General features: G+C 34.6%; 1 protein-coding gene across 1 annotated transcript; it reads right to left on the minus strand.

Moving 5' to 3' along the window:
* Positions 1 to 47: 47 nt before the first annotated feature.
* On the minus strand, positions 48 to 27,985 carry REL (REL proto-oncogene, NF-kB subunit). Its single transcript, XM_006201575.4, has 10 exons — positions 27,610 to 27,985; positions 18,519 to 18,661; positions 16,467 to 16,615; positions 12,198 to 12,289; positions 5,019 to 5,159; positions 3,803 to 3,907; positions 3,478 to 3,690; positions 2,829 to 2,897; positions 2,615 to 2,686; positions 48 to 1,567 (listed from the first exon to the last, which is right to left on the minus strand). Exons 1-10 carry the CDS (start codon positions 27,617 to 27,619, stop codon positions 786 to 788), a joined length of 1,776 nt encoding a protein of 591 aa, XP_006201637.1. The 5' UTR covers positions 27,620 to 27,985; the 3' UTR covers positions 48 to 785.
* Between the last annotated feature and the right edge of the window lie 8 nt (positions 27,986 to 27,993).

Below are 27,993 nucleotides of genomic sequence, written 5' to 3' on the forward strand. Positions count from 1 at the left end.
CCACCACACACAGTGTCAGGTCACGTGTTTCAAAAGAAGAAACAGTAAAACTTTTATTTATTTATTTATTTTTAGGTTTTTTTTCTGGGGGGGTTAGGTTTATTTATTTATCTATTTATTTTAATGGAGGTACTGGGGATTGAACTCAGGACCTCGTGCATGCTAAGCATGCACTCTACCAGTGAGCTATACCCTCCCCCATACTAAAGCCCTTTTAAATGACTATTTGAGAATTTTTCTTTTATGACAGTTTCCAACTTGTATTCTACATACTCAAAATTGTTTTTTTTTAATGGAGAAACTGATTTTATTCAATATTTAACATGTCACAGATTCATCATACACTTTCTATGGTCACATAATTTAACCTGGGCTGAAATATGTACTAGTTTAAATAAACATTCTTTGCATGTAGGATTTCACAATGCATCATAGCCTAGAAGTTCAGTCTGTGTGGATTATCTACTTTTAAAGCATAAGTCATCTGTAAGTGCTGGACTTTTCCTAGCTCTTCGTGAAGTTGGGGAATGAGTTCATCCCTCTTTCAGCTGCAGCTTTAAGCACTGAGCATTCATCTTTCATTATATCCCAACAAATTCTGCCAGCAAAATGAGAAGCTCCCAAGCCAAGACTTAGAGGAATCCCCTACATACCTAAAGTTATAATTACAGTTGATCCTTGTGTTATAGTTTCAGAGAAATATCGAACACAGAATCTATATACGGAATATCAAAATGGTTGCAAACCTTAGACTTAATTCTTGCTCACAATTTAAACATTACAAGTTACCTTGGAAAAAATCCAAGTGCAAATGAGTCACTCAGTTGCTCATTCTGCATAGTGCCAATACCTGAATACTGACTATTTTGAACAAAACTATGACTGTTTGGATTAGTACCGTTTGATGGTCCTGACTCATTTATCATACTGTTATCTGCACAAGTAAAGTCAGATCCCTCAAATGCCTCTGATTGTGCGACAAAAGCAGTAGTACTGGAACTGGCGACTGCTGACATACTGGAAGAGGACATCTGATGGAGCTGTCTCAAGTCTCTTGGGTCTAAAAATGAATTACAGGAAGGGTTTTCAAGATTCATGCTCACAAGTCTCGGATTATCAGTCTCCCTCATGGTGTCATTACTGGGCGGTATCATATTCACAGGGCAATTAGGCAGCATGCTGGCATCAGAAATACCATATAAGTCAGCTGGTGACACGGATGATGCTTCCATTCTGCCTATGTCATTAGTATTGTTATAAATGCAGGTACTAGAAGCATTCAGATCACTCACAGACATATCCAGGAATGGTGAGATAACTTGTGAATTAGAGGAAAGTGCCCCTGTTGAAAAACTGCTCAGTGAATTTGTATTCACTGAGCGTGAGGTGGAGTGGGCCACTGATGACCAGCTTGAAGAAGGCTGAGGTACCACTGGTGGTATGGGTGAAGCATGATGTGACAATGCACTTGAGATGGACACAGATGAGGAATAGTAGGATTCTGCTTGACTTGAAACTGGCCTGGATGTTTCTGTCAGAACTGCACCATGAGAAAACAAGTTTGATTCTGTGGGGGAGGAAATGTATTTTTACAAAACTGAAATAAGCAAAATTATAAAAAGCATTATTTCTAAATTAAAATTACATGAATACACTAAATAAAAATGTTTCAAGGAAACTGACGTAACATTTCAAATAAAAATGTTAAATAGCACTAAAATTATTATGAGTCCAAAACTGAATTATTAATACTTACTGTTTTTACAAACATCTATAAAATACTTTGGTAAGTTATTTCGGCATAGATAATTTCATTTCAGTTAAATGTGAAAATCTAGCTTCTGAGGCCTTATAAAGGTGTTTCTGAATGGTGACAAATACCAGAATTTCAGTAACTGGGTCTCTAAACAGCCAAAATCATTTTATATTCTCCACTTTTAGGAGAAAATGAAGGGTTGGAGGAAACAGTGGTTAGGGATAACTGAAAAATCCACATAAACTTTCTAAGCTATATTAAGATATAACTTAAAGGTACTACAAAATCCCCAGTCAGAAAAAAATAAAGGATTCTGTATTTACTGACCTGTTTTATGACTGCTGTACATATTAAACCAGGATAAAGCACTGACTTAAGAATGTAAAAAGAAAAAAGGACTTCCAATTAACCCTGCTTGAATGGTCTAAATCAGAAATTGGCAACTTTTTTCCTAAGGGTCAGACAGTACATTTTTTGGCTTTGTAGGCCACATAGCCTCTGTTAGAACTGCTGCTATAATACAAAAAAAAGCAGCCATAAACAAAGTTCATTCGAATGAGCTGTGTGCCAGTAAAACTTCACAAATAAAGATAGGCAACAAGCCATTTCTTCATGACACACTGTAATTAGGAAAATTACCAGCATATAAACAAAATGCAATTTCTCAAACAATAAACCCCCAAAATATACATAGTTACCAAAAAGGACATTCAGAAGCTGAGATCAATTCATCCAATATTCAGAACATGAAAAAAGACGTAGGAGTGGGATATATCAAAGAGGCAGTTTTCACTCCTAAGAATGTGCAAAGCACTGGTCTCTCTAATCACAAGGAATACTCTATAGGGAATAAAATACCTTTTTTGATGAATCTTCCTTCTCCAGTTGATCCTAGGGGGCTAGGTCTAGGTCTTTCAGGAAAAGTAACTCCTGTGATAAATTTTTTCCATTATTAAATGTAATTTGAAAAACAACTGTCTCAGTTAAAATTTGGAAAACTGAATAAAACCAATAAACAAAAACAAAAACCCCAAATTTATTTAAATCACAAATCCACCCTAAATATTCTTACCACAATCCTGCCACAGTTTCTGGAAGAGTAGACTTGTTTTTTGCTTCTTTGCTTTATTGCCATATGTATCTGGTTAGAAAGAAACCGAGAAACCATGTGAATCATCACAGGATTACACTTCCTCTCCTCTAATAAATATATAGATGTTTTATTACTATATAGAAAATGCTTTAAATAAATGTACGTAATATGGATTTATAAGTGTTGAAAAGTGTGTTCCAAGTCAATAATGAAGGATATTTTTCTCTTAGTAAAAAAGAGTTTATAATACTCATTTTCTTATAGCACCTACAAGTCACCAACGTCAATTAACGCAAAAAGGGCCAAAATGGAGACCACTTTCTCAATGGCAAGTTTGCTGTCTATCAAAAGGGTACATACAATAAGGACCAAAATGAATCTCAAATATAAAACAAATTTTGATAAACAGTTTGGATACTTTGAAATTATTCCAGATTTCTTTCCTAATAAAGAGATGCAAAGAGCACAAAGATCAGTCAGTATAAAATCGACCAAAAACTTTCAGGAAAAGAAATGCAAATTATGAATAAACATAAGCGTAATGCAAATGTATCTTACAAGAAAATGTTATTAGCTAGCACGACTAACTTTAAGAAATATATAATACATTACCACGAAAAAGTCATACCTTTTTCATCCGGCAGATATCTAAAATCCATAGATTCACTGACTTCCTGGTCAGAAGGTCTCCGCAACTGCATTTTTACTGTTACAGGTTCCGTTATTGCTTTGCAATACGGTGGAGTCTTGAAAACAATGGCTACTTGACGGTGTACATCAGCTTGTGAAAAGATACCTTTTGCTTCCCAATCGTTCAACACAAACCGAACTTCTATGTCATCTAGTGAATACGAAAGCAAACAATAATGGGAAAACAAAGTAAAATACATCTATTGATCTAAAATATATTCTGAATTCAGTGAAACAAAAAAACAAAACAAACAAAAAAATACCTTTCTGAACTTTATCACAGAGTAGAAATATTTCATCTCCTCCTCTGACACTTCCACAGTTCTTGTTCACACGACAAATCCTTAATTCTGCAGTATTAGGAGCACCTAAGCATAAAGGATTTTTTTTAATGAGTTGCTACCTTAGTAATATGTTTTATTCCTTTTTGATAGATAGAATTTTAGGAAAACAATTAACAGCATAGATTAAAAACTTCAGTGTATAAATAAATTAAGGACATTAGATACTTAAATTATCCACATCTGTCCCTTTCCTTTCTTAAGAGCATTGCTCAAGCTGGTCTAGAGCCTTATGATTTCATTTCTAGGCAATGACATGTCCTCTAATTAAATGTCTTTGCTTCTGAATTCTGATTCTTCCTATCTGTCCTACACCTGTCATCAGATTAATCTTTTAAAATCACCACCACCCTATGGCAATGCAATCTTCATGCTTCCTCTTACCTGGTCGATATTATTTCCAGTGACTCCCTGGCATTCAAAGCCCTCCATGATAAGGCTACTGATCTACCTTTATAGCCCTGTGTTCTGTCCTTCTACATGCACAACAGGTATGATCATACACCACTGGTGGGCGCTTATATAGGAATATATACACACACACAAATAATTGAGGGCAATTTCATAATCTTTCAAAACTATAAATATCCATATCCTTTGATCTAGCATTTGCTAACATTTCTACTTCTGCAAATTTATGACATTGGCACAAGATATGCACATATAGGATATTTATTGCAGTATAAATTTGTTGAAGCAAAAAGAAAAAAATTGAGAAGGAAACAAACCAAAAATCTTGTAATAGGGTAATGATTTAATAAAAGTATGATACAGCCATGTAAGGACATATGCAGCTACTGAAAAGAATAAGCTGCCTGAAAGGGAAAAAGGTTCAAGATACAACGCTAAAAGGGAAAAGAAGTTTTAAAACAATCAGTGATTTTTTTAAAAACTTGCCAAAAATATATTATGTGAATGATGATAATGATGATGATGTGGTATCTGTGTGCATGTGTGTAGAAGAAACTGGTGAAATATCTTTGGAGGATGAGATTATAGGAGATTTGCTCTCCTTGTTATCTACTTCAGTAATGTTTGAATTTTTCCTATAATGAAGAAATTCTTTTAATTAACAAAATATTTAAAAAGTCACTTTTAAAAAGTCAAGTCTACAAATACAAGAAAATAAATTACTTACGGTTGTCATAAATTGGGTTAGAGACCAGAGGAGGTAGAGCAGTTGTCAAATTACCATGTTCATCAGGGAGGAAAACTTGAAAACATAATCTCACCACATTGAGGTCGCAATCTTCAATATCAAGCAGCTGTTGTTCAGGGACTGAACAGTACATTTTTTTTTAAGAATATATAACAGTCACATGGAACTAAAATCTTGCTAAGTCATCCTCCCTGCCCAATATAGCCAATAACCTTGAGTAGCAACCACATCTGCACTAACAAAAATAGAATGGTACACAATCTCAAGACTGCCTTTTATCCTTTTCATCATATAGTCACTATTCAACATACTTAAGGTATGGCCATGGTCAGGAAGTAACTAGCCCAGTCATCTGAAATTTAGAGCAGAATCCCAGATTGACATTAATCAAATTTTTACAAAAATTGCTGCAGGTTATACACAGCTGAGAATAGGCATTCATGCATTAATTCAACATATATGTATTTAGCCCAGTCATGTGTTAAGGACTCTGTAAATTATCTCCAAATTCTTTATAAGAATGACTTCATTTTACAGATGAGGAACTGATTTTAAAGAAATGCAATCACTTGTACAAAGCTACACAGCTAAGAAGTGGTAGAGTAGGAATTCAAACTCAGGCCATTGAATCCAGAGGCTATGCTCTTAAACAGTGAACTCTATTAGAAAATTTTACATATATTTTGCATAAAAATGACATACAAGGGAATATTTACTAAAATTTAGATCAATATGTTAGGGATTAAATACCAAAAGGATACTAGATGAGGCAAGGTAGTTTCCATAAGAAATTTTATGAGCAAACTAAGTTTGTTAAAAAAAAAAAAAACCATAGCAAGAAAATTTTATAGTTCGGAAAAAAAATTTTAAAAACATTCTTTATAACAGACTATAATATAATGACAGTTTATTAAATTGCTCTTTAAAAGAACTCCAGTGTCAGAGGAAAACATTACTGCCTTTACAAATACTAAAGTGTAGCAATCACACAACTAGCATATCCATATTTTTTAAAAGTGTGAAATACACATATTAAATTATTTAAAAACCTGTATTTTTCAAGAAGCACTAAAATTTGAAATACAAATTTTGAAAACAGTTAAAACCCAAGTTCTTAGTCTTACAGGCAATAACTAATGAAAATGACAAAGTAATTTTGACTGCTTTTATTTAAAATACACTCACAGTCTTAGTAGCTATCACAACATTAAAAATTATTCCGTTATCAGCATTCTTAAGCCTAGCATTTGAAAGAGACTAAAAAACCAAAAAGCAACTAAAAGGTCAAATGTTTTGAAATAAACACCTGTACCACAGCAGCATACTCTACTGGCACAATTATGTAGGCAATGAGGTATATCTCTTCAAAATCATTTTTTTATAGCATCGTAAATTTAGAGTTTAAGACATTAATGTTTCTCAACTCCAAAGATGAATAATCAATACACAAAAAGATAAATTAATAAAGTGCTTTGACAAGTTTAAAAACAAACCTATGTGAATAGATAAACAAACTGTGGCAGCCAGAGAATTAAAAAAAAAAAAAAACCCAAACTATGGATATATACACCAACACGGATGTATTTCAAAAACATGATGTGATAAAAAGGAACTGAATATAAAATATATACCATATGCTTCCATTTATATGAAATTCTAGAAAAGATTAATTGATGGCAACAGAAAGCAAATTAATAGTTGACTAGGGCCAGAGGAGGAAGAGGGAATTGACTGGGGAGTGGGCCAAGGAAATTTTGGAGGAGTAGTTAGTGGTGGTAGTGGAAATACTCTTTACTTTGTATGGTGGTGTTATATATATCTGGGTAGATCCTACTGTATATAAACGAGGCCTTAAGAAAAGTTTATTTAAAATCTTTTAAAATAGTACATAAAAGAAAAATAAACTGGGTAATAAACGAGGAATGGGAATGAAGATGTATTTATTATAAATCACAATATCACAGAAACCCAGAGAGGTGAGTTCAGAATAAGAGAACTTGTTTTTCCAGATACAGCCTGCCAATTTTGTAAAAGGTGGCTAAGAGGATGAGAAATTGAGATGAACTCTCAAAAGACTGTAGGTGAAAAATAAAGGAGTTCAGGGTCTGCTAAAGATGGAGGATCTGATAAATGCCTGGTGCTCTGACTGGGGCTCTGGAGGAGCTGTACCCTAGGAGTGAGGGTGAACTGGATGGAAAGATAGCAGACCTCACAGTGATGAAAGCCCAGCTTCAGACAACCTAAATCATTCACTGATACTAGATGATGCGGGATTGCTGTGAGACCAGCCACCGACCAAAAGAAAGTCTTCTGAAGGGAGGTAACAGCCTAGAACTAAAAACTTTTCATATAGGATGACTGGTATTCTATTTTAAATAAGCAGGCATAGAGGAGACAAAGCAATTTCTTTAAAAGAAAAGAAATTGTTAACAGACTAAAGAAACAGACCAGAAAGGTTCCAAATAAAGAAGTTTTCAGACACATTATTTAAAATATCTATACTTAATATATTTGAGATGAAGACAATATTGAGAGTTCAGTAGAGTACTTGTAACTATTAGAAAAGGAACCAAACAAAATTCTAGAACTGAAAAATACAGTAAACTGAAATTTAAAACATCATCAAATTTATCAACTGTTTTATAGAAAACATTTTGTGTCCTGTCTTTCTACGTGCCAAGGACTAAAATCTATTTACCAGTGTTCTATACGAAGAATTTTCTAAAGTGTTGATTTGCATTAAAGCCTCTGATTCATTTGAAAGCTGATTTTATTTTTAATATGGCAAGAAATAGGGAAACCAACTTAAATAACCATTTTTTCCAGCTTCACTTACCAAGTATTTCCTCCCTTTCGCTTGAACTGACATGCTACCACTGTTACATACAAAAGTCTCATATTTTCACAAGTCTGTTTCTGTGCTCTCAGTTTTACTCCACTGGCCAATCTGTCTATTGTTACCCCAACACTTGGGGTATTAACCTCTTCATTAGTACTTCTTCATAGGAAACCCTAATATCTGATAAGATCAGTTTCTCATCTTCTATAAAGTACCCTCCTTTTCCTGTTCAGAAACATCTTATCGTACTTAATGATAATCTTGTTGGGAGCCTGGAATTTCACTGTATCAGCCTGGGGGAAAAACCCATCTTTAAGGATAATATTGATATTAGAGAACATGATATACCTCTCCATTTATTTAGGTGTTCTCTATTAGCACATAATAAAATTTTATAATTTTCCCTAAAGAAATCTTAATCATCATTTCTTACATCTGTTGCTATGCATTTTATATTTTGACAATATTTCCTTTATTTGCTGATGTATAGAAAAGCAACTGGCTTTTGTACGTTAATTTTGTACGTTACATGCATTCACACTTTTAAACTTATTTTAATAATTTGTATATCCTTTTGAATTTTCACTATAAATACAGCTTCCAATAATTATAGTTTTATCTCCTCATTTTCAATCAGGTCTCAGTGCACTGGCTACAATCTCCACTACAGTGTTGAATAACAGTGGCAAGAATACACATCCTTTTCTCATTCCTAACTTCAAAGTGAATGCTTCTAAATGTTTCCTACACTTAGCGTAATGCTTGCTGTAGGCTTTTTAATATATACATATCATTCTATAATATGAAATACCTCATTTTATTTTGCACTGTGAAAAATGGTACTCAGTTGCAAAATCTAGCAAAAGAAAGCATGAGACCAATCAAATTCTCTTAATTTTTTCTTAAACTAGTTTAAAATTTCCCTTTACACTTGATGAAAATGATACATACAAGGTAACAACTATTCTCCCTAATTGATCTTTAGAAATGTTACTCCTTAGTCCTAAGAGTAGCATATATGTAATAAGAATTTCATTTTATCTGAAAAACAATATAATTTATTTCTTTTGGAAGTAGGGATTAAATTTTTTATACCAATTATAATACCTACTAGCTCAAGAGAGCTAACACAGTGGATTAGGTGGCAGAGATGCATATAGAAGACAGTCCCCACGTTTCAGAGTCTCACGATTTAGTGAAGGAGAAACATGTAAATAAGGTATAGCAAACTGTATTAGAAATATGTACAGCACTTTGAGAAAACATAAAATATGTTGCTGTCAGAGAAGGTCACAGAAAGGTTAAAGAAGTGACCCTTCAATCTGAGGGATGAGCAGAAAGAATTCACCAGGTAGATTAAAGCATTTCACACAAGGGAACTGCAAGTATAATAACATATAAAAAATATGGCTCTTCTAACATGGCAAAAACAGAGCATGCATGTTTGCACTCTGTTGGGGAAGGAGGGACTGAGAGCTGACAGAGAGGATGAAAGCTGGAGATGATGCTGGGATGGAAAACAAGGATCAGATTATGAAGGACTATGAATGCCATGCTTGAGAAACTGAATTTATCAAGTGTATCAGTTTCCCAAAGTGTGGTCTATGGATCACCTGCGTTAGAATCAACTAGGGCAGAGATTTTTGAACTGTAGTTTGGGATCCACTGATTATAAAATTAATTTACTGGGTTAGACATGCATTTTCTTAAAAAAAAAAACAAATGAAAAGGAATTGAATAGAGAGTATATTGCACACAGTAAGAATATTTTTTATCTATGTGTATCGGTGCACATCTGTGTGTTTTGAGCAGAGAAATAAAATCTATTTCCTACTGTGAGTTGCAGGCAAGAAACATGGATCTAGACAAAGGCTTCTTAAAATGCAGAGTCCAAGGCTCTGCACCAATCTATCAAATTAGTGAAAATGTGGCCTGGAATCTACATTTTTAACAAGTACTAAGGGATTCCTAAGCACACTCAAACTGAGAATCACTGCTGAAGATTATTTGGAGCCACTGAAGGATAATAAGGAGAGTTCTGAAATGATTCACACTGATTTTAGAAGAATGTGTTTGGATGCAGAGTACAAACACTGCCAGGAGGATGATCAAGAACAGAGGCAGGAACACAAGTTTAGAGGCTATCAACAATGGTCCAGGCTAAAATGATGCAAGCTGACATTCCTACAACGGTAGTGAGAAGAGTGGAGAAGACTGATTGCGACATGGTCAGGGTAGGTGGCCAAAGCAGTTTTTCTGGAATAGTAAAGGGTTCAAGAGGAATAGTGGAAGAGATGGTAGGAAAGGTATGTTGGAGCTACATGACTTTCAATTCAGGGCCATTTACTTTTTAAACTATTGAAGGAGCTACTGCAACTTTTTAATCACAATAATATGTTCTAAGATTATTCTAATGGTGGGGAGGGAGTTAACACAACTCAAATTATGAGATAAGTTCCTAAATTAGGGAGACAGCAAAAGGACTAGGGGAAGGAATGAATGTTAAGAACAAACAAACAACTAAACACAAAACGTAAATACTGTGAATGATCAACTGGCAGGATTGTTCTCTTCCCAAATCTATATTTAACTGGGCAGCACAGCAGAGATAGGACCAGGAGCCTGGAAGCCAGGCTACCTGTGTTTAAGTCCTAGCTCCATCAGGTATTATTTCCTTGGGATTAATTTTCAAAAGTAGAAAATTTCTGGGTCAAGAGTATGCTCATTTAAAATTCTTTTTTTTTTTAAATATTTTTTGAAAGAGTGATTGATTGATTGATTGATTGGTGGGGGGAGGTATTTAGGTTTATTTATTTCTTTATTTTTAGAGGTGGTACTGGGGATTGAACCCAGGACCGCATGTATGCTAAGCATGAGCTCTACCACGTGACCTATACCTTCCTCTCCTCACTTAAAATTCTGATTCATAGCTAAAGTAAAAGAACAACTTTTAAAGAGGTCATCAAATCTAGATGTAGTATGAAACAGGAATAATGTATTATAAAATAAGGAGATTATAAATAATATCTACTGTTTATCATTTTTTGTTTGTCAAGGAGTAAATGTTAAGTACTTTATGTACACTATTTTATTTAATCATTGTAACATTGCTTTACAGAACAGAAAACCAAAGCTTTGGTTACATAACTTTCCCAAGTCAGGTAGCACATATAAGTGGCAGAGCTGGAATCCAAATCCACATCTCCTGATTTAAGTGGACAAGGCATTAAAAAGGAAGGTGTAGGAGGAAAAAGGCACATAGGCCATCTATGGAAGTTTGGGGGTTTTTTTAGTTTGTTTTTGTTTTTAGCAACCCAGAACAAGACATGGTATTAATAACATACACTCATGTGGCACTTATAATAGCTCCTGGTACGTAATAAATGCTTTACATGTTGTTACTTCTTTTAATTCTTGTAACAACTTAGGAGGTAGGTACTATTAGTATCTCCACTTTTATAAATAAGGAAATGAGGGCACAGAAAAATTAAGGAAATAATCACACAAGAGCTCACAGTATAAAAATAATAATAAAAAATAAAGCTTTTTTAGTAAAACAAGAATAACTTAAATGTTTATTAATAGATGACTAGATAGATTACAATCTATCCAAACCACAGAATACTCTGTTCAATACCCAAAGTATGCATATTTAAGTAGTTGCAGATGACTTTACAAAAGAGACTACCATAGTGTAGGATGCCAGCATTCAGCCTGGTAGTCATTTTTCTATTCAAACAATATGGCCCCTTGCCTATTCTGTAGCAACTGTGGCACAACTTCCAGGTGCTAACACCAGGTGGTTTCATCCCCAACAAAACCCACTGGACAGTAAATATCTAGCCATAACACAAACGCACTATGCAAATATTTTATATAGCTTCTACTATTTCTATACTACTTCCACACTGGGATTAATTTAAGTTTCACCGTTGAATATACCCTTGAGTTAAACACACCCCAATACCTTATATCCACAGTGCCTATTCAACATTCGGTAAGGGGTATGTGTGTATCGTCTGCTGGAGCGGCAAAAGGAAGGCCAAGTTCAAAGAGAATCTGAATATTTTTGAGGTTTTCTTACAGAAAACAATGACACTCTTTACTGATAGTAGAAAGCCTTGTCTCTGTAAGAATTGATTTTCAACACTAAAAGATTTTAAATATACTTGATTCCTCAGATACAGGTAGAAGACAACAAGTATATAAGTGAACACAGAACTTAAGACAACTTTTAAAACATAGGTTCAAGATACAAATAGAAATCACAAGTAAGACAATATCCAAATAATAGAAACAATTATATCAAATATACTTACCACTGAAAGGATTGATTCCTGCTCTTATTCTTGAAATAATAGCTTCTTTGACTTCCTTTTTTTTTACACAGCGAATACCCAAATTTTGAAAACTAGAAGGAAAACACAGAACTTTCAAACTATGTTATGGTTAAACACAAGCATATATAAATGAGATTTTACTGAAGAATATTATAAAAATCAAGCAAATATCCAACACTGAAGAGTCATCAATTACATCATATTATAAAAATGTGAGGATAAAAAAGTGGGGTTATATTTTTTAAGAGAACTGTTAAAAGTAGTATATACCACTTTTACATACAGTCTTTTACAATTACATCTTACTAATATGTCTATGTCAAATATACTGAAGTAGACAAAGATTAATAGGAAACTGACACAAAAAAGCTAAAATTCACCTCAAATCAGTAAAATCTGTATATTTGATAATGTAAAGCAAAAGTTGGAAAAGATGCCCACAGGCTAACACCTACAGGTATGGTTTTGCTGAGCTCATAAAAGTGTTAACATTTTAAAAAAATGTGCACAGACAACCAACATTTAAAAATCAGATAACCACATATAAACATCTAGATTTCTGGCTTCTCTAGAACATTTTAAGGTCTAACAACAGTGGACTGACACAGAAACACCTGACCAGAGCTGAGCACCTGTGGCCCCATTTATGCAGGGCTCTCCAGTTTGCTACAGTGCCTGCTAGCCCTCGACATCTGAACCTCTCCACTCCATGGACATCTGATTTTTTTTTTTTTTACTTCAAATGACTTCACTGTTAGTAGCAGTGGAATATGTTTTATGCCATATCATATGAAGTAATAGTAATTATTCATCACCAGAAAGCATTGAAATATATATATATATATTTTCATTAGAAAGATGTTTAATGGTAACAATAATATTTAACACAAGTTTCAAAATGTCATTTATGGAAAATTTCTCAACAGCTACAAATATTACAAATTTGCATATGTGTAGTACAGATGATGGTGGGGGGAACTCCCCTACCACCACCAGCATACTTGTTCCCACATGGAAAAACCATGACATCATTAAAGTTGGGTGGGTGTGAATAAGGAAGCAAAACTTGGTTATAATAACATTACTCTCACTGCAAACTTCATATGGACCTTCTCAACAGGAGGCTGCTTGCCCTGTTTACCTTCATGTTATGCTCTTCACCTTCACCACGCTTGTGATTTTGTTAGCACGTAAATTACCTTTAATATTTCCTTCCTCTGCCTCCAGTAATTAAAAAACAAACCTTGAACTCATAATTTTTTCTTGAAATCCTGAAACTACAACCCTCCTCAAAAGTATTCCACTTCTCTGAAAGATTCTTAGCTTGGTTCTTACTTTTTTCCTTGACAAAAGATTTTAAAGAATTCTTCATTTTAATATATTTATATTCTACATGATTTTGTTTCATCTGAAAAACCATATTTGACTGCTAGTCACACAATATTAGAAATAGCAGGGATTTCTGAAATTCTGACATGAGGAAACCATGGATCATATCGAGATTATTTGGGGTTCTTACTATGTACCAAAAACTCTGGAAAGTACTAGGAATACACAATCCCTCCTCTCATGAAGTCTAATGTAGGGGTTGGCAGAATATAGTCCATGGATTAGATCTGGCCTACCACTGGTTTTTGTAAATAAAGTTTTACTGGAACACAAACTGATCTGTTTGCATATTTCCTCTGGGTGCTGTCGTGTTACAATAGCAGAGCTGAGGCACCAGAGACCACTGGGCCTGCAAAGCCTAAAATACTTACTATCTAGACCTTCATAGAAAAAGTTTGCTGATCTCTAGTCTAGTGAAACAGAGAGATACTAAGTAATCACACACAAAAATGCTAAACTGAAACCATGATATGTTTTATAAAGGAGATATACATGACGTCACAGGAGCCTATGGTGGGAGACAGTTGATCAATTAGTGTGTCGGTGATAGAGGTCACTGAGAGAAGTGGAAAGACTCAAGACCTATTTAGGAGGTGCCCATCAGTGACTTTAATGTGTACACTTGTGTGTGTGGGGGTGTCAAGGATGACACCTTTGGCACTTTTACAGCAACCACTAAGATAAGGTACATTGAAGGACCAGTTTTGAGAAGAAAGAGATATGATCAGGGTAATATCATGGTTTGGGGCATATTCTATTTAAGGTGCTTTTGAAATATTTAAGGGACTATGTCAAAGAGGCCATCAGACTTATTACCATTCCCCACTGAAAGGTACTAGGGATCCTTAGAAAAAACTGATGATTTCAAGGCTGGGGCAAGAAAAGTACAAGTAAGTCTTGAACACTTTGCTGTGTCAGAAAGTAAAGAGGTGCTCAAAGAAAGATGAGGACACATCAGGACAAAGGAAACAGTCTGAGGGGGCTTATACTGGTCAAATTTGGGTCAATTTGAAAATTAAAGTAAGATTGCTAGTAGTGGACTAGCATTCAGTTATAACAAAATGAATATAAGAATCCACTGGTCTATATAGTGGTAATTTTTCAAGTTGGGTAGGGAAAAGATGGCAGTTTTTCTTCACAAAGAATATCAACAATGGGAAAAACTAGTATCACATCTCCTGAAGCGATTATTTTGAGAACAATACAGCATTACCTCTGCAGATTCCTTGTTTTCTTTCATGTTAAGGTGAAAATACAACCCATGCTATTCATAGTAACATGGATATGATCACAAGCAACCTTTGAGACTAGCCCACACTGAACAACAATCTTCAAAACAAATAACCTTAACTCTTCAAAAATGTGAACATCATGAAAGACCAAAAAAGGCCAGGAAACTGTTCTAAATTGAAGAAGACTAAATAAGCATGACACCTAAAAGTAGTATGTGCTCCTTAACAGAATCCTGAATTGAAGGGAGAGAGGACAGCCACAATGGGCATTACTGGACATGAGTAAGGCAGTCCAAAAATTAAACTGCCCGTAACCAAGATCGAGAAGGAATAGCCAGAAAAGTTAAAGAAGGAAAATAGGAGAGTTTGTTCTCACAAAATCAGAAATCAAGGAATAAGAGTATTTTAAGAAAGGAGTGGTCTACAACATAAAATGCTGTTGGAAGGTCAAATAATATAAACAGGAAGTATTTCTTGCCAGTTTGTATAACTAGATATTTCATGTTTTGTGTTATTATTGAAAGAGGAATATTTCAAAACTGCATTTTTTAAGTGGTTACTACTAGTATTTAAGGAGGCTACTAATTTTTTCTTGTTGCATTTAGTTTCATTTTGCCTCAAAAGCAATACATGTTCACCACAAAAAATGAACTATAAAATAAATACAAGTTAAAAGAATATAAAACCCCACAATCCTTCCCACCCAGAGACAACTACTATCAACACCTTAATGTTCATATTACCATATACATGTACATATTTATTTTTTTAAAAAACTAGTTATCACACATTGTTTTAAAGCCTACTTTATTTACCTAAACGTTGGGAATATCTTTTAATACAAAGACACATTTACAATGTTATATTCAAGGCTACACAGAAGTACACTGAATGGATGTAACAGTTTATTTAATTAATCCCCTTTTGTTTATTATTTGGATTGCTTCTAACTTTTTCCATTACAAACAGAGTTTCCATGAACACCATTATAGCTAAGTGTCTGAACATGCTTAATTAGAAATTATTTCCTCAGGATAAATTCCGAGAAGTAGAATTGCTAGTTCAAGAGATAGTCATATTTTTCAGGCTTCTGCTAGGTAGCTGTTAAAGGGCCTACCAGAAAAATTTATACTCTCACCAATGTGATGAACAGACCCACTCAGCAGCCTCATCAACATAAAGTGTTACTTTTTTTTTAAATCTTAACTGTTGTTAAGAATTGTTGTTTATAACTGCCCTTTTCAAATAATAATTCCAGTTTTCCAGTTGATCTTCTCACATCTGGTAATTTTTAAGTTAACCGTTAACAAAAAGATAGAGTAAAAATTCATGAAAGAAAACCTTTCATAAATTGCTCAAAGAACGAAAATCACAGTATAAAATAAGTTTATGTTTACTTTCAGTAACAATAAAGAAGTATTCCTGCTACAGTCAGGGGCTGCATCTACTAATAAAGAATGAAAGCGTAGTTCTAATGCAAATAGTAAGAAAATTTAAATGTTTACTAAATAGAAGTACGATGAGGAATTCATTTATTCTGTTAAAAAATAACAGATGTACATGGATAGAAAACAAGAGCATCTTATGCTTATCCTATTCCTGAAAATGTCTGTGACTGTGTACTTACAACAAAGGTCTGCGTTCTTGTCCAAATTCTGCTTCATAGTAGCCATCTCTGCAGTCTTTTCCTACTAAATCATGAGGATGAGGTTTATATGGGTCGTTCTTTGTTACTAATGTAATTCTCACTTTTCCTTTTCCATAGTAGTTCATAATCTGAAAAGGGGGTAAATCAAATATATGATCCACAGATATATCACATTAAGAACTGATCTACTAAGTGAGAGTTCAATTTATATAATATAGTTAGCGCTGGATAAAGTCCAATTGACTGGCAACTGCAGTTTGGATGAAACTTTTCAGAGAATACCTGCAGAGAAGAATTTACCCCTCAGTTCCTTGGCATATTATCTTCTGTCCTAATTTCAATCAGTCATATCATCTGGTTCTGCTTATTTTAAAACAAGAAAAATTATACCAAAATATTATCACAGAGCATGAGGAAATATTAAGATGTTGAATCACAGAATGCCATGCTCTTATATTCATAGCTATACCATAAACATCCCTTGAAAGTATATATTTAAGCCACTTTGGAAATGATACCACATCAATATGATCATTTTACTTAATATGTGACATTTCATTTCACAAAAATATTTGTTAATCAATAAGCATATCTCAAGTGTTCACTGTACAATAGGCAGTAAGTCCAGTTAAGGTTTGCAAAATTAAGTTTTCACACAGTAAGTACATCTAGAACACAGAGAATGAAGAAAAGGGTTAAATACAGGAGAGGAGGAAGGACATCCTGAGCACGTGGGGAGAAGCCAATGTTTAGTTTGGAAGCTAGCAAGTTTGCAAGCACAAAGCAGGGAATGTAAAAACCAGCATACAAGGGAGCGAGGTAACTAAGCAGGAATGGGTGGCTTTGCAGATAAAAGGGCATTAAAATCCATAATTTTGATTTTAAACTTAATTTGAAGAGTAACCAGAAAGTACTCATAGCCTTTCTGAGTAAGAGAGAAGGTAACAACTTAAAAGTATAAGGTAGGCTGATGGAAAACTCAAGCTGTAAAGTTGGTTAGAACCTATTGGAATGGTAGGGATACAGATCTTAAAAATATTAAAGAAAATGCATAAAATATGCTGAATTATGGAGAAGAGTTAAAAATCGCTCCTTTTTATTAGCATCTCTCCCATTTTAACATTTAAATAAAAAGACTTGTATAACTCAAATCCATATTGCTGCCAAAACATGTAATAAAAGTCATGAATTCAATATGTAATTTTGCCACTGGCTTTTTCTATAACTTAGCATTTCCTTTAAGTTGAACAGAATAAACTTTGTAAATAATCCAGTAACAAAATGATAAATTAAGATCTGTTGATGAAAGAATAAATAACACTTTTCAAAATCCATTCTGCCATTAAGGTTTTAAATTGGCATTTAAAGAATAAAAAAATTCATTAAAAATCGGATGAAATATAGTATATAAATATAGTATATGTTATAAATAAAGCATACTACAAAAGTCATTTTGGATCAAAAACTACTTTCAAAATTTATGCTAATATGAAAAAACTGTATTTAAAAAAGTGACAATATTTCAAATCAGTCAATGCAACCCAGGGTATCAGGGATAGGCAATAAAGGTAAGAGGAAAAAAAAAAGACAAAAATACTCCCTTTTTCCATAGCAGATTAGCCAACTGATTGTAGGAGAACTCTAATTGAGTTCCCAAATGTATGTTTTTCATCTACAGAACAATTTTGCTCATCCCTGGAAGGAGAGAATGCTTTTTCCTCATTAGCTTTTGGTTCCATGAAAGACACCATTTTCCAAAAGCTGTCAATGTACACTAACTAAGCACTAAAGAATCACTCTAGTTAGATGAATATAGAAACAATGTATAACTATCTGCAGGGATGAAGAGCCCATACTATTTTTAAGAAACGTCCCTAGAGATCTATCCAATACAGATCAATTAAAAAGAAAAAAAAAAAGGAGGGGAGAAGCCAGTGGAGATGACTATGAAGAAGCTGCATCTTTAAGGTAACTGCTGGAGCTATACTAAGAAGCAACTAAGAGATAACACACAGGAGAATGGTTTATTACCTGGATGGATGGGTATGTTCGGTTATTGTCTGTGCTGTGCTCCCCTGGAATGCTGCCTGCTGATCGTCCTTCACATTTGTATCGAAAACGCATTCCTCTCTGCCTGGGTTGTTCAATTATCTCAATATATGGGTTATATCCACCTGAAAATTTTAAAAGGGGGGGAAGGTGAGATTAAGATAGAAATAATAATGAATTTTAACTTTTTTTCCCCAAAACAGTAGGCTAAAAAATTTTCCCTTTAATATTAAGTAACAAAGTTGCAATGTAATGATTCAAGACTGGGTGTAAAGACACTTCTCTCTCCCATTCAAATTGAGCTCCCATACAATGTAAACACAAATCATTCAAATCATATTTACTGTTTAGTATTTTATCATTTAATATCTATAACTAACATCAGTGTAAAGTTCTGCAATAACCACTTCAGAGATACACACTTTTGACATGAGACCAAGCAGAAGGGTTTTCCCCAAGATTCCCCCAAAAGGGTCAAGAAGATAGTCTTCAGAAATACAATACTATACTCCAAAAGTGACTTTCCTTGATTTTACATTAGATTCTTAGCAATGGACTACAAGACTATTTGTTGAAAATGAAAATGTATTTAAATCCTTGCAGAAGAAAATGTTAAGTTTTTTATATTTCCATTGGTATCTTAGACTTATACATAATACACCAAAACAAGTTCCAGAAGGGACTACAGGCTCAAAAGAAGCCAGTAAGTTCCATCTAAACCTCTTTGAAAGTATATGACAAAATGGAGGAAAAGAAAAAAATTATTTACTTATAACAAATATAATTCAAAACATGCACCTTTAGAAGGAACTACTGATACACACAATATAAATAAATACCAAAGTAATAATGCTGAGTAAAAGAAGCCAGACCAAAAGAGCACATACTGTATGATTCCATTTATATAAAATTCTAGAATATGTAAACTAATCTATCATGAAAGAAAGCAGATCACTGGCTGCCTAAGAATAGGGGTGTGGAGTGGGTGGGGAACTTTGAGGGATGAAGGACATGTTAATTACCTTGAATGTGTTGATGAGCCCAAAATTGTATACATATGTCTAAAGTTGTAAAATTGCACACTTTAAACATGTGCAATTTATTGTAGATTAATTATATGTCAATAAAGCTAAAATGTATGTATCTTTACCCCCTTTTATTATCCAAATCATGGAAATGACAATTCAATAAAGACACTCAAGTGTGCTTATAAGTAAGGTACTTAGTAAAGTGTCTATTTCAGAGGTATGAAAATATCTTCCACTAAAATATAAAAACAAAAATACCTTCCTCAGTTTAGTGATTTCTAAATTCCCTCATTTAGATATCCATTTCTTTGACTAAAGGCTTATCCTCTGTTAGAATGCAAGCAAATCTTCAGAAAGGCTAACACAAGCGGGTCTTATCAGTGAAATATGGGGAAGAGGCCTTTTTGAGTCCTACCCAGCCAATCTTGACAGTGAAAACCCTGGAAATGTTACTGTATCTCTTAAGTCCCTTACTGTATAAAATGGGGATAATAACAATAGCACCTACCTCATAGGGTTATTGTGAGGACTAGAGATAACGTATGTTAGGTTCTTATCAAGTGTCAGGCATATAACAAATATTCAGTAAATGGTGTCTATTATTATTTCAGATGCTTTCTTGAAATCAGTGATTTATAATTATCACCATAAATGGTGTAACAACTGCTACTTTCAAGGATCTCACAGAACAGTGGGGCAAACAACAGAAATTGTTATAGAGGGAATGAACAAAAACAAAATTTTGTTTATGCTAACATAATTCTGCATAAAATGACAGTAAGAGCAAAAGAGTCAGAAATGTCTAATTACGTCAAAGGAAGAGAGTTAATGAAGCAAAAAGGTAGGGAGATAGGAAGGGGAAGGGAGAAAGGCAGGCATTCTAAAGAAAGGGAAGACTGTGTGGTGGCACAGAGGAAAAGAGCTGAAGAATCACACTACAGCTCCAGTGGAAGTGGAGTATATTTCCATCCTTAGAAAGAGAACTGAAAGTCAGTACATTTGGGGATCTTGATTTCATTCTATGAGTGACAGAATCAAAGAATGGTTTTATGCAGAGGAATTACATGATCAGATTGACAGTTTAGAGTAAGCGTTCTGGTGGCAGTGGACAGATTAAAAAGAAAGGAGAAAATAAAGTGATCAGTTAAGAAGCTGTTACGGTAATGGGGGCAATGATGAGGGTAGGTCTGAAATTAGGTAGTGATAATAGGAATGAAGGATTATTTAAAACATAAAATTGATAGTACTTGGTGACAAAGTGAACATTAGAGTTAAGAGAAAGTAGAGAACCATTGATGGTTCCATGCTTTCTACTTTGGGTTATTAAGTAGAGTATTATTGGTATCTTTAATTTTATTCTGTTTGGGTCAGACTCCTTGTTTTTGAATTTACTACCTATTTGTTTATTCAAAAGACAAAGAGCCAAGGAATACTGACATTGACCTAATCAAGTTCATAACATTTATTTCAATTTTACTGAAAAACGTAAGGCATGCAGATGAGTATTTCAATTTCACACCCTTATATACCCTTGTATATTTCAAATAACCAAATTCACATTTCAGTTTCAAATATTTCACATCCTTAAATATCCTTGTAGGAGTATTTAAAAGAAAGTACATTTTCCTCTCAATACGAAGTTCAAAATACTCAACAGTAATTTTTAAGTGATGTATTAAATAGGTTAACGTGGTTGAATTAAAGGTCAAATAAATCCCTGCTCACTGCTTATTTAATGTCTTTATGGGAAGTTGATATAGAATGACATCATTAATGGTAAGTGGCTAACTCTGGGGGGAGGAGTGTGAATAAAATTGCTGGACTCATAGTGAGCATTCAAATATTTCATTGGTTACACAACACTTCCTTACACTAGAAAGTGTGTTTATGAAAAAGGTCTCTAGATAAGAAAATAGAAAAGTAGTTACTGAAAGATTAAACAAAACTTTTTGAAAAAGATTTTTAAATTTGAAAAATGATAAATATTAGTTATATAACATCAAGTGCTTAAAAATTCATGAACTCTATTCTTCCTACTGTAAAAGCTCTTTATTGGTAAAAAGTCAACCAAGTAACAAGAGTCTATTTTAAGAGCCTCCATTCTCCAGCTGGAAATAATCTTCCCCTCTTTTAAACCACCATACTAAATTCACTACACCTCTGTACTCCTCATACCCATTCATATTCTAATTTCTTTACCCATATTTATGATTTTAAAGAATTTCCCAGCTGTAAATCATTTATATCATGCATCAGAACAATGTACCAGTTACTTCCTTCCTCAGTACCCTGTTTTGAAGCGCCATTCTTTCTGAAGATAAAAAGTGGTGAATTACAGTCATCTATGGAGTGGAAGATGATAAAATGTAAATCAGGGAATTGTAGGGAAAATGAGTATTGTTAACTTAGATTATCTCAAATCACTACAGTTTGGAAAATCATAGAAATATCTTCAAAATTGGTTTTAAAGAAGTTGATTACTGTACTTTTCTTAAACCAACATTATGCAATATTTTTAACAGTATTCCTATATTTTTAACAGTATTGTAAAATGCTAATATAGACCAGAGTAACATTAGAAATACAGCCAAAATGTCTGCAAGATCTATTTGTTTTCATTTGCACTGAGGCAAAAAAGAGTGTTATCCGAGTTTTTAAGATTTAAAAAAGTACATTGAAATGAAAGTTAAGAAATCGATTATCAATTGTCAGAAATAGGCATATTATTAACTAAAACATAGCTAGCACTGGGAATCACAATTAGAAAAAATGTTATTTATAGTAATTACAATGTTGTTTTAAAGCACTTTTATATACACTTCTCATTTGATCCTCTTAACTTTAAACTTCATAAAAACAGGACAGAATTATCCCATTTAACATTAATAAAACTTCAAAATTACATGAAGTTATAAGAAAAAGAAATTATGAAAAACATTATCAAATATGACAGGTTGGATTCCAGGGGTCAAATTCGAAGAACAACAAGCATTAAAGCTGCTGGGGATAAAGTCACAATAACTGATACAGCAAATAAGTTAAAATAAGTGCAACTTAGTTTAAGAAGATAATGCATCTTGGTAGAGGCAAGTGAGTATGTAGAGCCAATGAAATTCCTGGAACAGAGTTCATACTGGGGGTATATATCAGAATCACCTAGGTAGCTCTTTCAAAAAACATACATGTCCTGACCCCACCCGAGATTTGCTGAAAACAAACAGAAATCCATCTAAAGCCCAGACATGTTTCTGAAAAAAGACTTCCAAGAAATTCTAACACACTCCTGGTTAAGAACCATTGCTCTAAAACATAACGTAGTGGAAACAACAATGCACATATTTAGAGAAGCAATCCAAAAATTCATGTAAAGGATGGGCCAGGGTGATGGATAAACTAGGTAGAGGAATTCTGACTACTTGTAACTCCCACTCTAAAAAACTTATCCAAACGCAAGCAAGAGAAAAACTCATTATTATAAAGATAACCTTCAACTGCACTGGTTTATTTAAAACAAATCTTTTACAGAGTTAACATTTTAACTATCATCAGTAATACTTCGTACAACACAGTAAGCCAACGTGTCAACACCTCAGTTCTGAATAACTGACTGGAGACTTCATCTCCCTCACTGAAGTTCTGGATAACAGAGTGCCTGGGACCTAAAGGAGCAAATGGAGCTAGCATATACTTTTCCAAATATCACTTCTACTCACTTTGGAGGAAAAGAAAGTATCTTTCTTCTCTCCTCAAGTCTAGGAACCCCACTGAATTATGGTGATGATCTTCTTTAACTTAAGATACAGGTGAGTTTTTCCATTTCTTCCTAATTATGATCAAAATTTAGAGTTACCATTTCCTACATAGATAGAATTGCATCCAATTAAAAAAGGGGCAAGAAAACTTAAGCCTATTCCCATAAGGACAGAAAAAGACTACCACAGAAGGTTCAAAAGAAATCAAACGAAGGATAAGTTACATCAGTAAAGTTAGCAAAGGACACATGGTTTATCCATGAAGCAATTTTTTATTTACTTTTTTTTTTCCAGAATGCTTACTATTATTTAAGTGGACAAAGAAGACCGCCTCCAAACATCACTCAGATTCTACTCCCCTAGTTTAAATATACACAAAATAATTCCAAATTGTTTAAAAGTAAATGGGCATTCTTACATATTCCTGATATATTTTCTACCTAGCATCTATTCTAATTTTTATAGATGTTAAGGTTCCATAAAATTCCAGAATCATCAGGATACTTAAACAATGCTCAGGTGCCAAGTGTTTCTAGTAGCTCCTGTTTTCTAGAGGCCTGAGTCCCAAAACTGTCTCAGTACAGAAGAAAACTAACATTTATGGGCATGCATTATCTCATTTGCTCCTAACAAGACTCTGCAGTGGTTATTTCCATTTTTGTATCACAGAGTGGCAGAACTGAAATAAAAACCAACCCAGGTCCATCATGGGCTAAGGTCCAGGTTTATTCGAATATATCAGGCTGATTCTCTCAACTGGGTCTTAAGAATCCAAGTAAGAGAATTTACAGATGAGTATTTGACTGATGTATGCACCACAAAGTAAATAAAAAATGTAATAAAATTCTGGCAATAGAAATTTTACTGCTAGAGATTCCACTGTGGTTGGGAGGGTGTGGTGGAGGAATAAGCCTCAAAAAAAAAAATGTTTACATTCAGGGTGAAAAAAGTAGAGAAACCAAATTAAAAATAGATGGCAGGGCCAAATCATCTGTCTTAAGGCCACCAGATTTAAAACTAAAAATCACCGATGCTCATTTAAATATGAATTAAATTAATTTTTTAGTATATCAAACGCAATTATTTGAGTCATGTGCCTACAAACACAATCATTTGCACAGAACACTGATGAAAGATGGAACAAAAGAAAATTCTCAGTCCCTTAAATTGTATTTGAGAACGATACCACACACACCTCAGATGTTCCTAATTCTGATTCATCATCTGATTCCTCCCCAGGCAATTCACTCACTCATTCCCTTCACTCTGTATCACCTTAATTCTTTCATACCACTGTCATCTCTACATTTTCATGTGTTGCACTTCTGAAACAGCCTTCATGTTTATGTGTTTAGTCTTTTATTTAAAAAAATAATTCATTGCTTTAGCTATCAATTCCAGCTTCCAGCTCTATCATTAAAGATGAAGTTGTATCGTACTTATACTGATTTTCCCCCTTATTCCAGAGAAATAGTTCTTTTGAAATTTACACTACAGAGTTGATGAGTAGTGCATTTACAAAAACAATTTCTTCATGTACTTCCTATTACGTGACGTAGCAGAACTTTACTAAAGAAAACTAAACATACTATATGTAAAATAGATAAGGAACACAGATTTACTGTATAGCACAGGGAATTATACGCAATATCTTGCAACAAGCTATAATGGGATATAATCTGCAAAAAAACACAAATCATTCATTGTAAATTGACTACACTTCAATACAAAACAAGAATTAAACAAAAGAATCACTTTGCTGTGCACATGAAACTAGCACAATATTGTAAATCAGCTATACTTCAATAAAAAATAATTTTTTAAAAACTGTGACTAAAATTAAATTATCTAAATTTTAAAACATATTTTACCAAAGACAGTACTATTTATTAGTAAACAGAGCTATATGCACACAAGAACATTCGTACTTTCTATTGGAACAATGAGAAGCTTAAATTCAGACAAAAATAAGCCAATTTTAGTTATATCAAGCAGAATAGAATAAATATATAAGAGCAACGATTGCCTAACTATACATACCTTGAATGGGACTGGGAACATTTTTCTTAATGGCTATTTTAATTGTGTCAAAAGACTAGAATCAAGGTATAATTTTTTTTAAAACAATAAAAACAGCTTAATAGAACCTGAACTGTGAAATCTAAATAATCTGAAAGTTTAACTGAACAAAACTTAGAATCATACACACATTAAAGCCCCAATTATTAATGGCACTTATATAATTTTATTTATGAGATTATGATCTGTTACTTTTGTGTTACACAGATCACATATTCAACTACACACATCTATTTATATATGACATCGGGTGAGAAATGAAGAAACAGTCTTAAATGCTTCGTAGTCAAAAATACTGCAGACTGTAAACTAAACAATGATAAATTAAGCAAAAGTTTGTTTTTTGTTACTCTTTTAGTTAAATTACTGTTTCAAACAGGATGAGAGTTCATAATTTAGTGAATCTTTTTCTCTAAGGTCTTAACAAGTGATTAAAGAAAGTACACTAAGCTTCCTTTTAAAAATTTTTACTTAGCTGTTTTCACACAACCAAATTACAATTTAAACAATGTGTTTTATTTTAAACAGTACCATTTTAATGTAACTCCAAAAAAGGCCAAAAAAAAAATTACCCTATAACTTGCCACTCTTAAAAATTTTTTTCCCCTTCAATTTAGGGAATCAATTTTCACAGAAGCATAAAACATAGGGTCATTAAACAAATGTAAATTTATCACATTTTAAAATGATGTGGGTCTTGACAATACTCTCTGTGCAAATGGCTAACTCTTTTCTTTCTCTTTTGAGAGAATGAGACGTGTTACATTCATGTCGTATCAAAGTCTGGTTAAATTGCCAGCAGGCTGAGATTTTTTTTACTTAAAATACTGGCCATTCTTTAACTTTCATACAAAGTCTTTCTGGTGACCAATAAATTAACCAAATACTTCAAGTCATCTTAGCACTTTTAATCTAAACATGCTTTGAATTTACGAATTTACAAGATTATCTGAAAGTATGGGGACACTGAAGTGGGTAAAGAGAAAGTTGAAATATTTTAAACTACACTTGTATTCTCACATGAAAACCACAGACAAACTGAAATCAAATGTCATGTGAACCACCCCAATTTCCTTTTCAGCCTACAGCAGTAGCTACAGCTTTGTTCTGCTCAACCCTTTAAAAAAAAAAGTCCTTTACGCTCTCTACTTCCTCTTCTCTGCTAGTCATCAGCCGTCTACCGAGGGTCACTGTACCCGCGAGTAGGGAGGATGCCGGTCAAGCATAAACAAGCCTCCATCTTCAACCTCCTAGCTCAGAGTTAATGCACATTTTTAGGTCTCCCTACCTTTGCTCACGCAGCTCCCTCTGCCGGGAAAGCGCCCCAAGGAGCCTTGCCAGACCAGAAGAGGTCCCACTCGCAAGCAGTCTACTCGATTTACTTCCCTTAGGCTACCTGCTGACCCAACCTGTGGCTGGTTAGGAGATCCCTCCCTTACCCTTTAAAGCATTTTCTTGGGAAACTGGTCTCCCCCAAAGTAAGACAATCAGGCATTTATTGACTAAAAATAAATATTCACCTAAGTGATATAAAGTTGTTTTCATTCCTACCCGTATTTTAAAGTACGGGGATTCTAAAAATCTTCCTTCCCCCTTCCATCCAACAAAGGAAAACAAAACTCGACTTCTGTTCCATAAACTAGAAAGTTCGCACTTTACAGTAAAAATTATCCGCTTTGTGGAAGCAACGTTTCCACTTATGATCTGTTAAAACAGCACTGGTGATTTTCAAAGCCGCACCGCCTTTTGTGCAACTGTCAGCAGACCAGCGATCGCCTCTTGGCAACTGATGAAATTAAGAAAGACAGACCTCTCCTGAGGTCGGAAGGTTCCTCATTCCTGTTCTAAAACGTAAAGCCACCATTTCAATATAAGTCAATTTTCAAACACGGGAACGCTTCGTCTGCTTTTATTTTTATTCTTACTACTTCTCTAATCCTAAAACCAAGTCGTCGGGAAGTTCTAAGGTTCCGGCTATTATAATAGCATCAAATTACAGAGCGTGACTTTGATTTCGCACGCAAACCCTGAACCAGGTCACTTTTTAATAAGGCTGACAATTTGCCAGACGCAATTTTAAGGACAGAATGCGCAACAACCAAAATTGAGCCCCCGAAACCCTGAGCAGCAAGACCCCAGGACGAGCGCCTTGCCTCCCCGCACGGGGCCCGGCCCGCGCCCCGGCCCTCGGTAGCCCGCGCCGGGAACACTCACCGGAGGCCATGGCTCCGCTCACCGCGCCGCACCGTTCCAAGCGTCCGGACCGGAGGCCGCCGCAGGCAGTCAGCCCGTCAGTCAGTCCGGTGGCCGAGGAACCTCTGCTGGCAGAACCCCCAGGCTCCCTGACCACCCCGGCGCCTCCTCTTCCTCCTTCCCGCTCTCCTCTGGCTTTGCGGCTCACACCTTCCCACCCGCTTAACTCTCGCGCTTCGGTCACCCGGCGTCGCCCGTCCAGGCTGCTGGAACCAGGGGCAGGGGGCGGAGCGCCGCGACGGCAAAGCGAAGGCCGGCCTGAGACGCGGGCAGCCCGGCGGGAGCGGAATTTCCCGCGGCTGACGTAGGCCCCTCACCACCGCCTTCCCCAGGGCAGGGGCGGGG

The sequence above is a fragment of the Vicugna pacos genome, chromosome 15, assembly GCF_048564905.1.
Source record: "Vicugna pacos chromosome 15, VicPac4, whole genome shotgun sequence".
NCBI classification, from domain to species: Eukaryota; Metazoa; Chordata; class Mammalia; order Artiodactyla; family Camelidae; genus Vicugna; species Vicugna pacos.

Excerpts from the sequence above, each read along its gene's own strand:
- REL (XM_006201575.4), bottom strand. Across the intron at positions 16,616-18,518 it reads GAACATACCCATCCATCCAG|ATTATGAACTACTATGGAAA; the intron begins GTAATAAACCAT and ends CCCCCTTTTCAG. Across the intron at positions 2,687-2,828 it reads GAAACTGTGGCAGGATTGTG|GAGTTACTTTTCCTGAAAGA; the intron begins GTAAGAATATTT and ends AATTTATCACAG.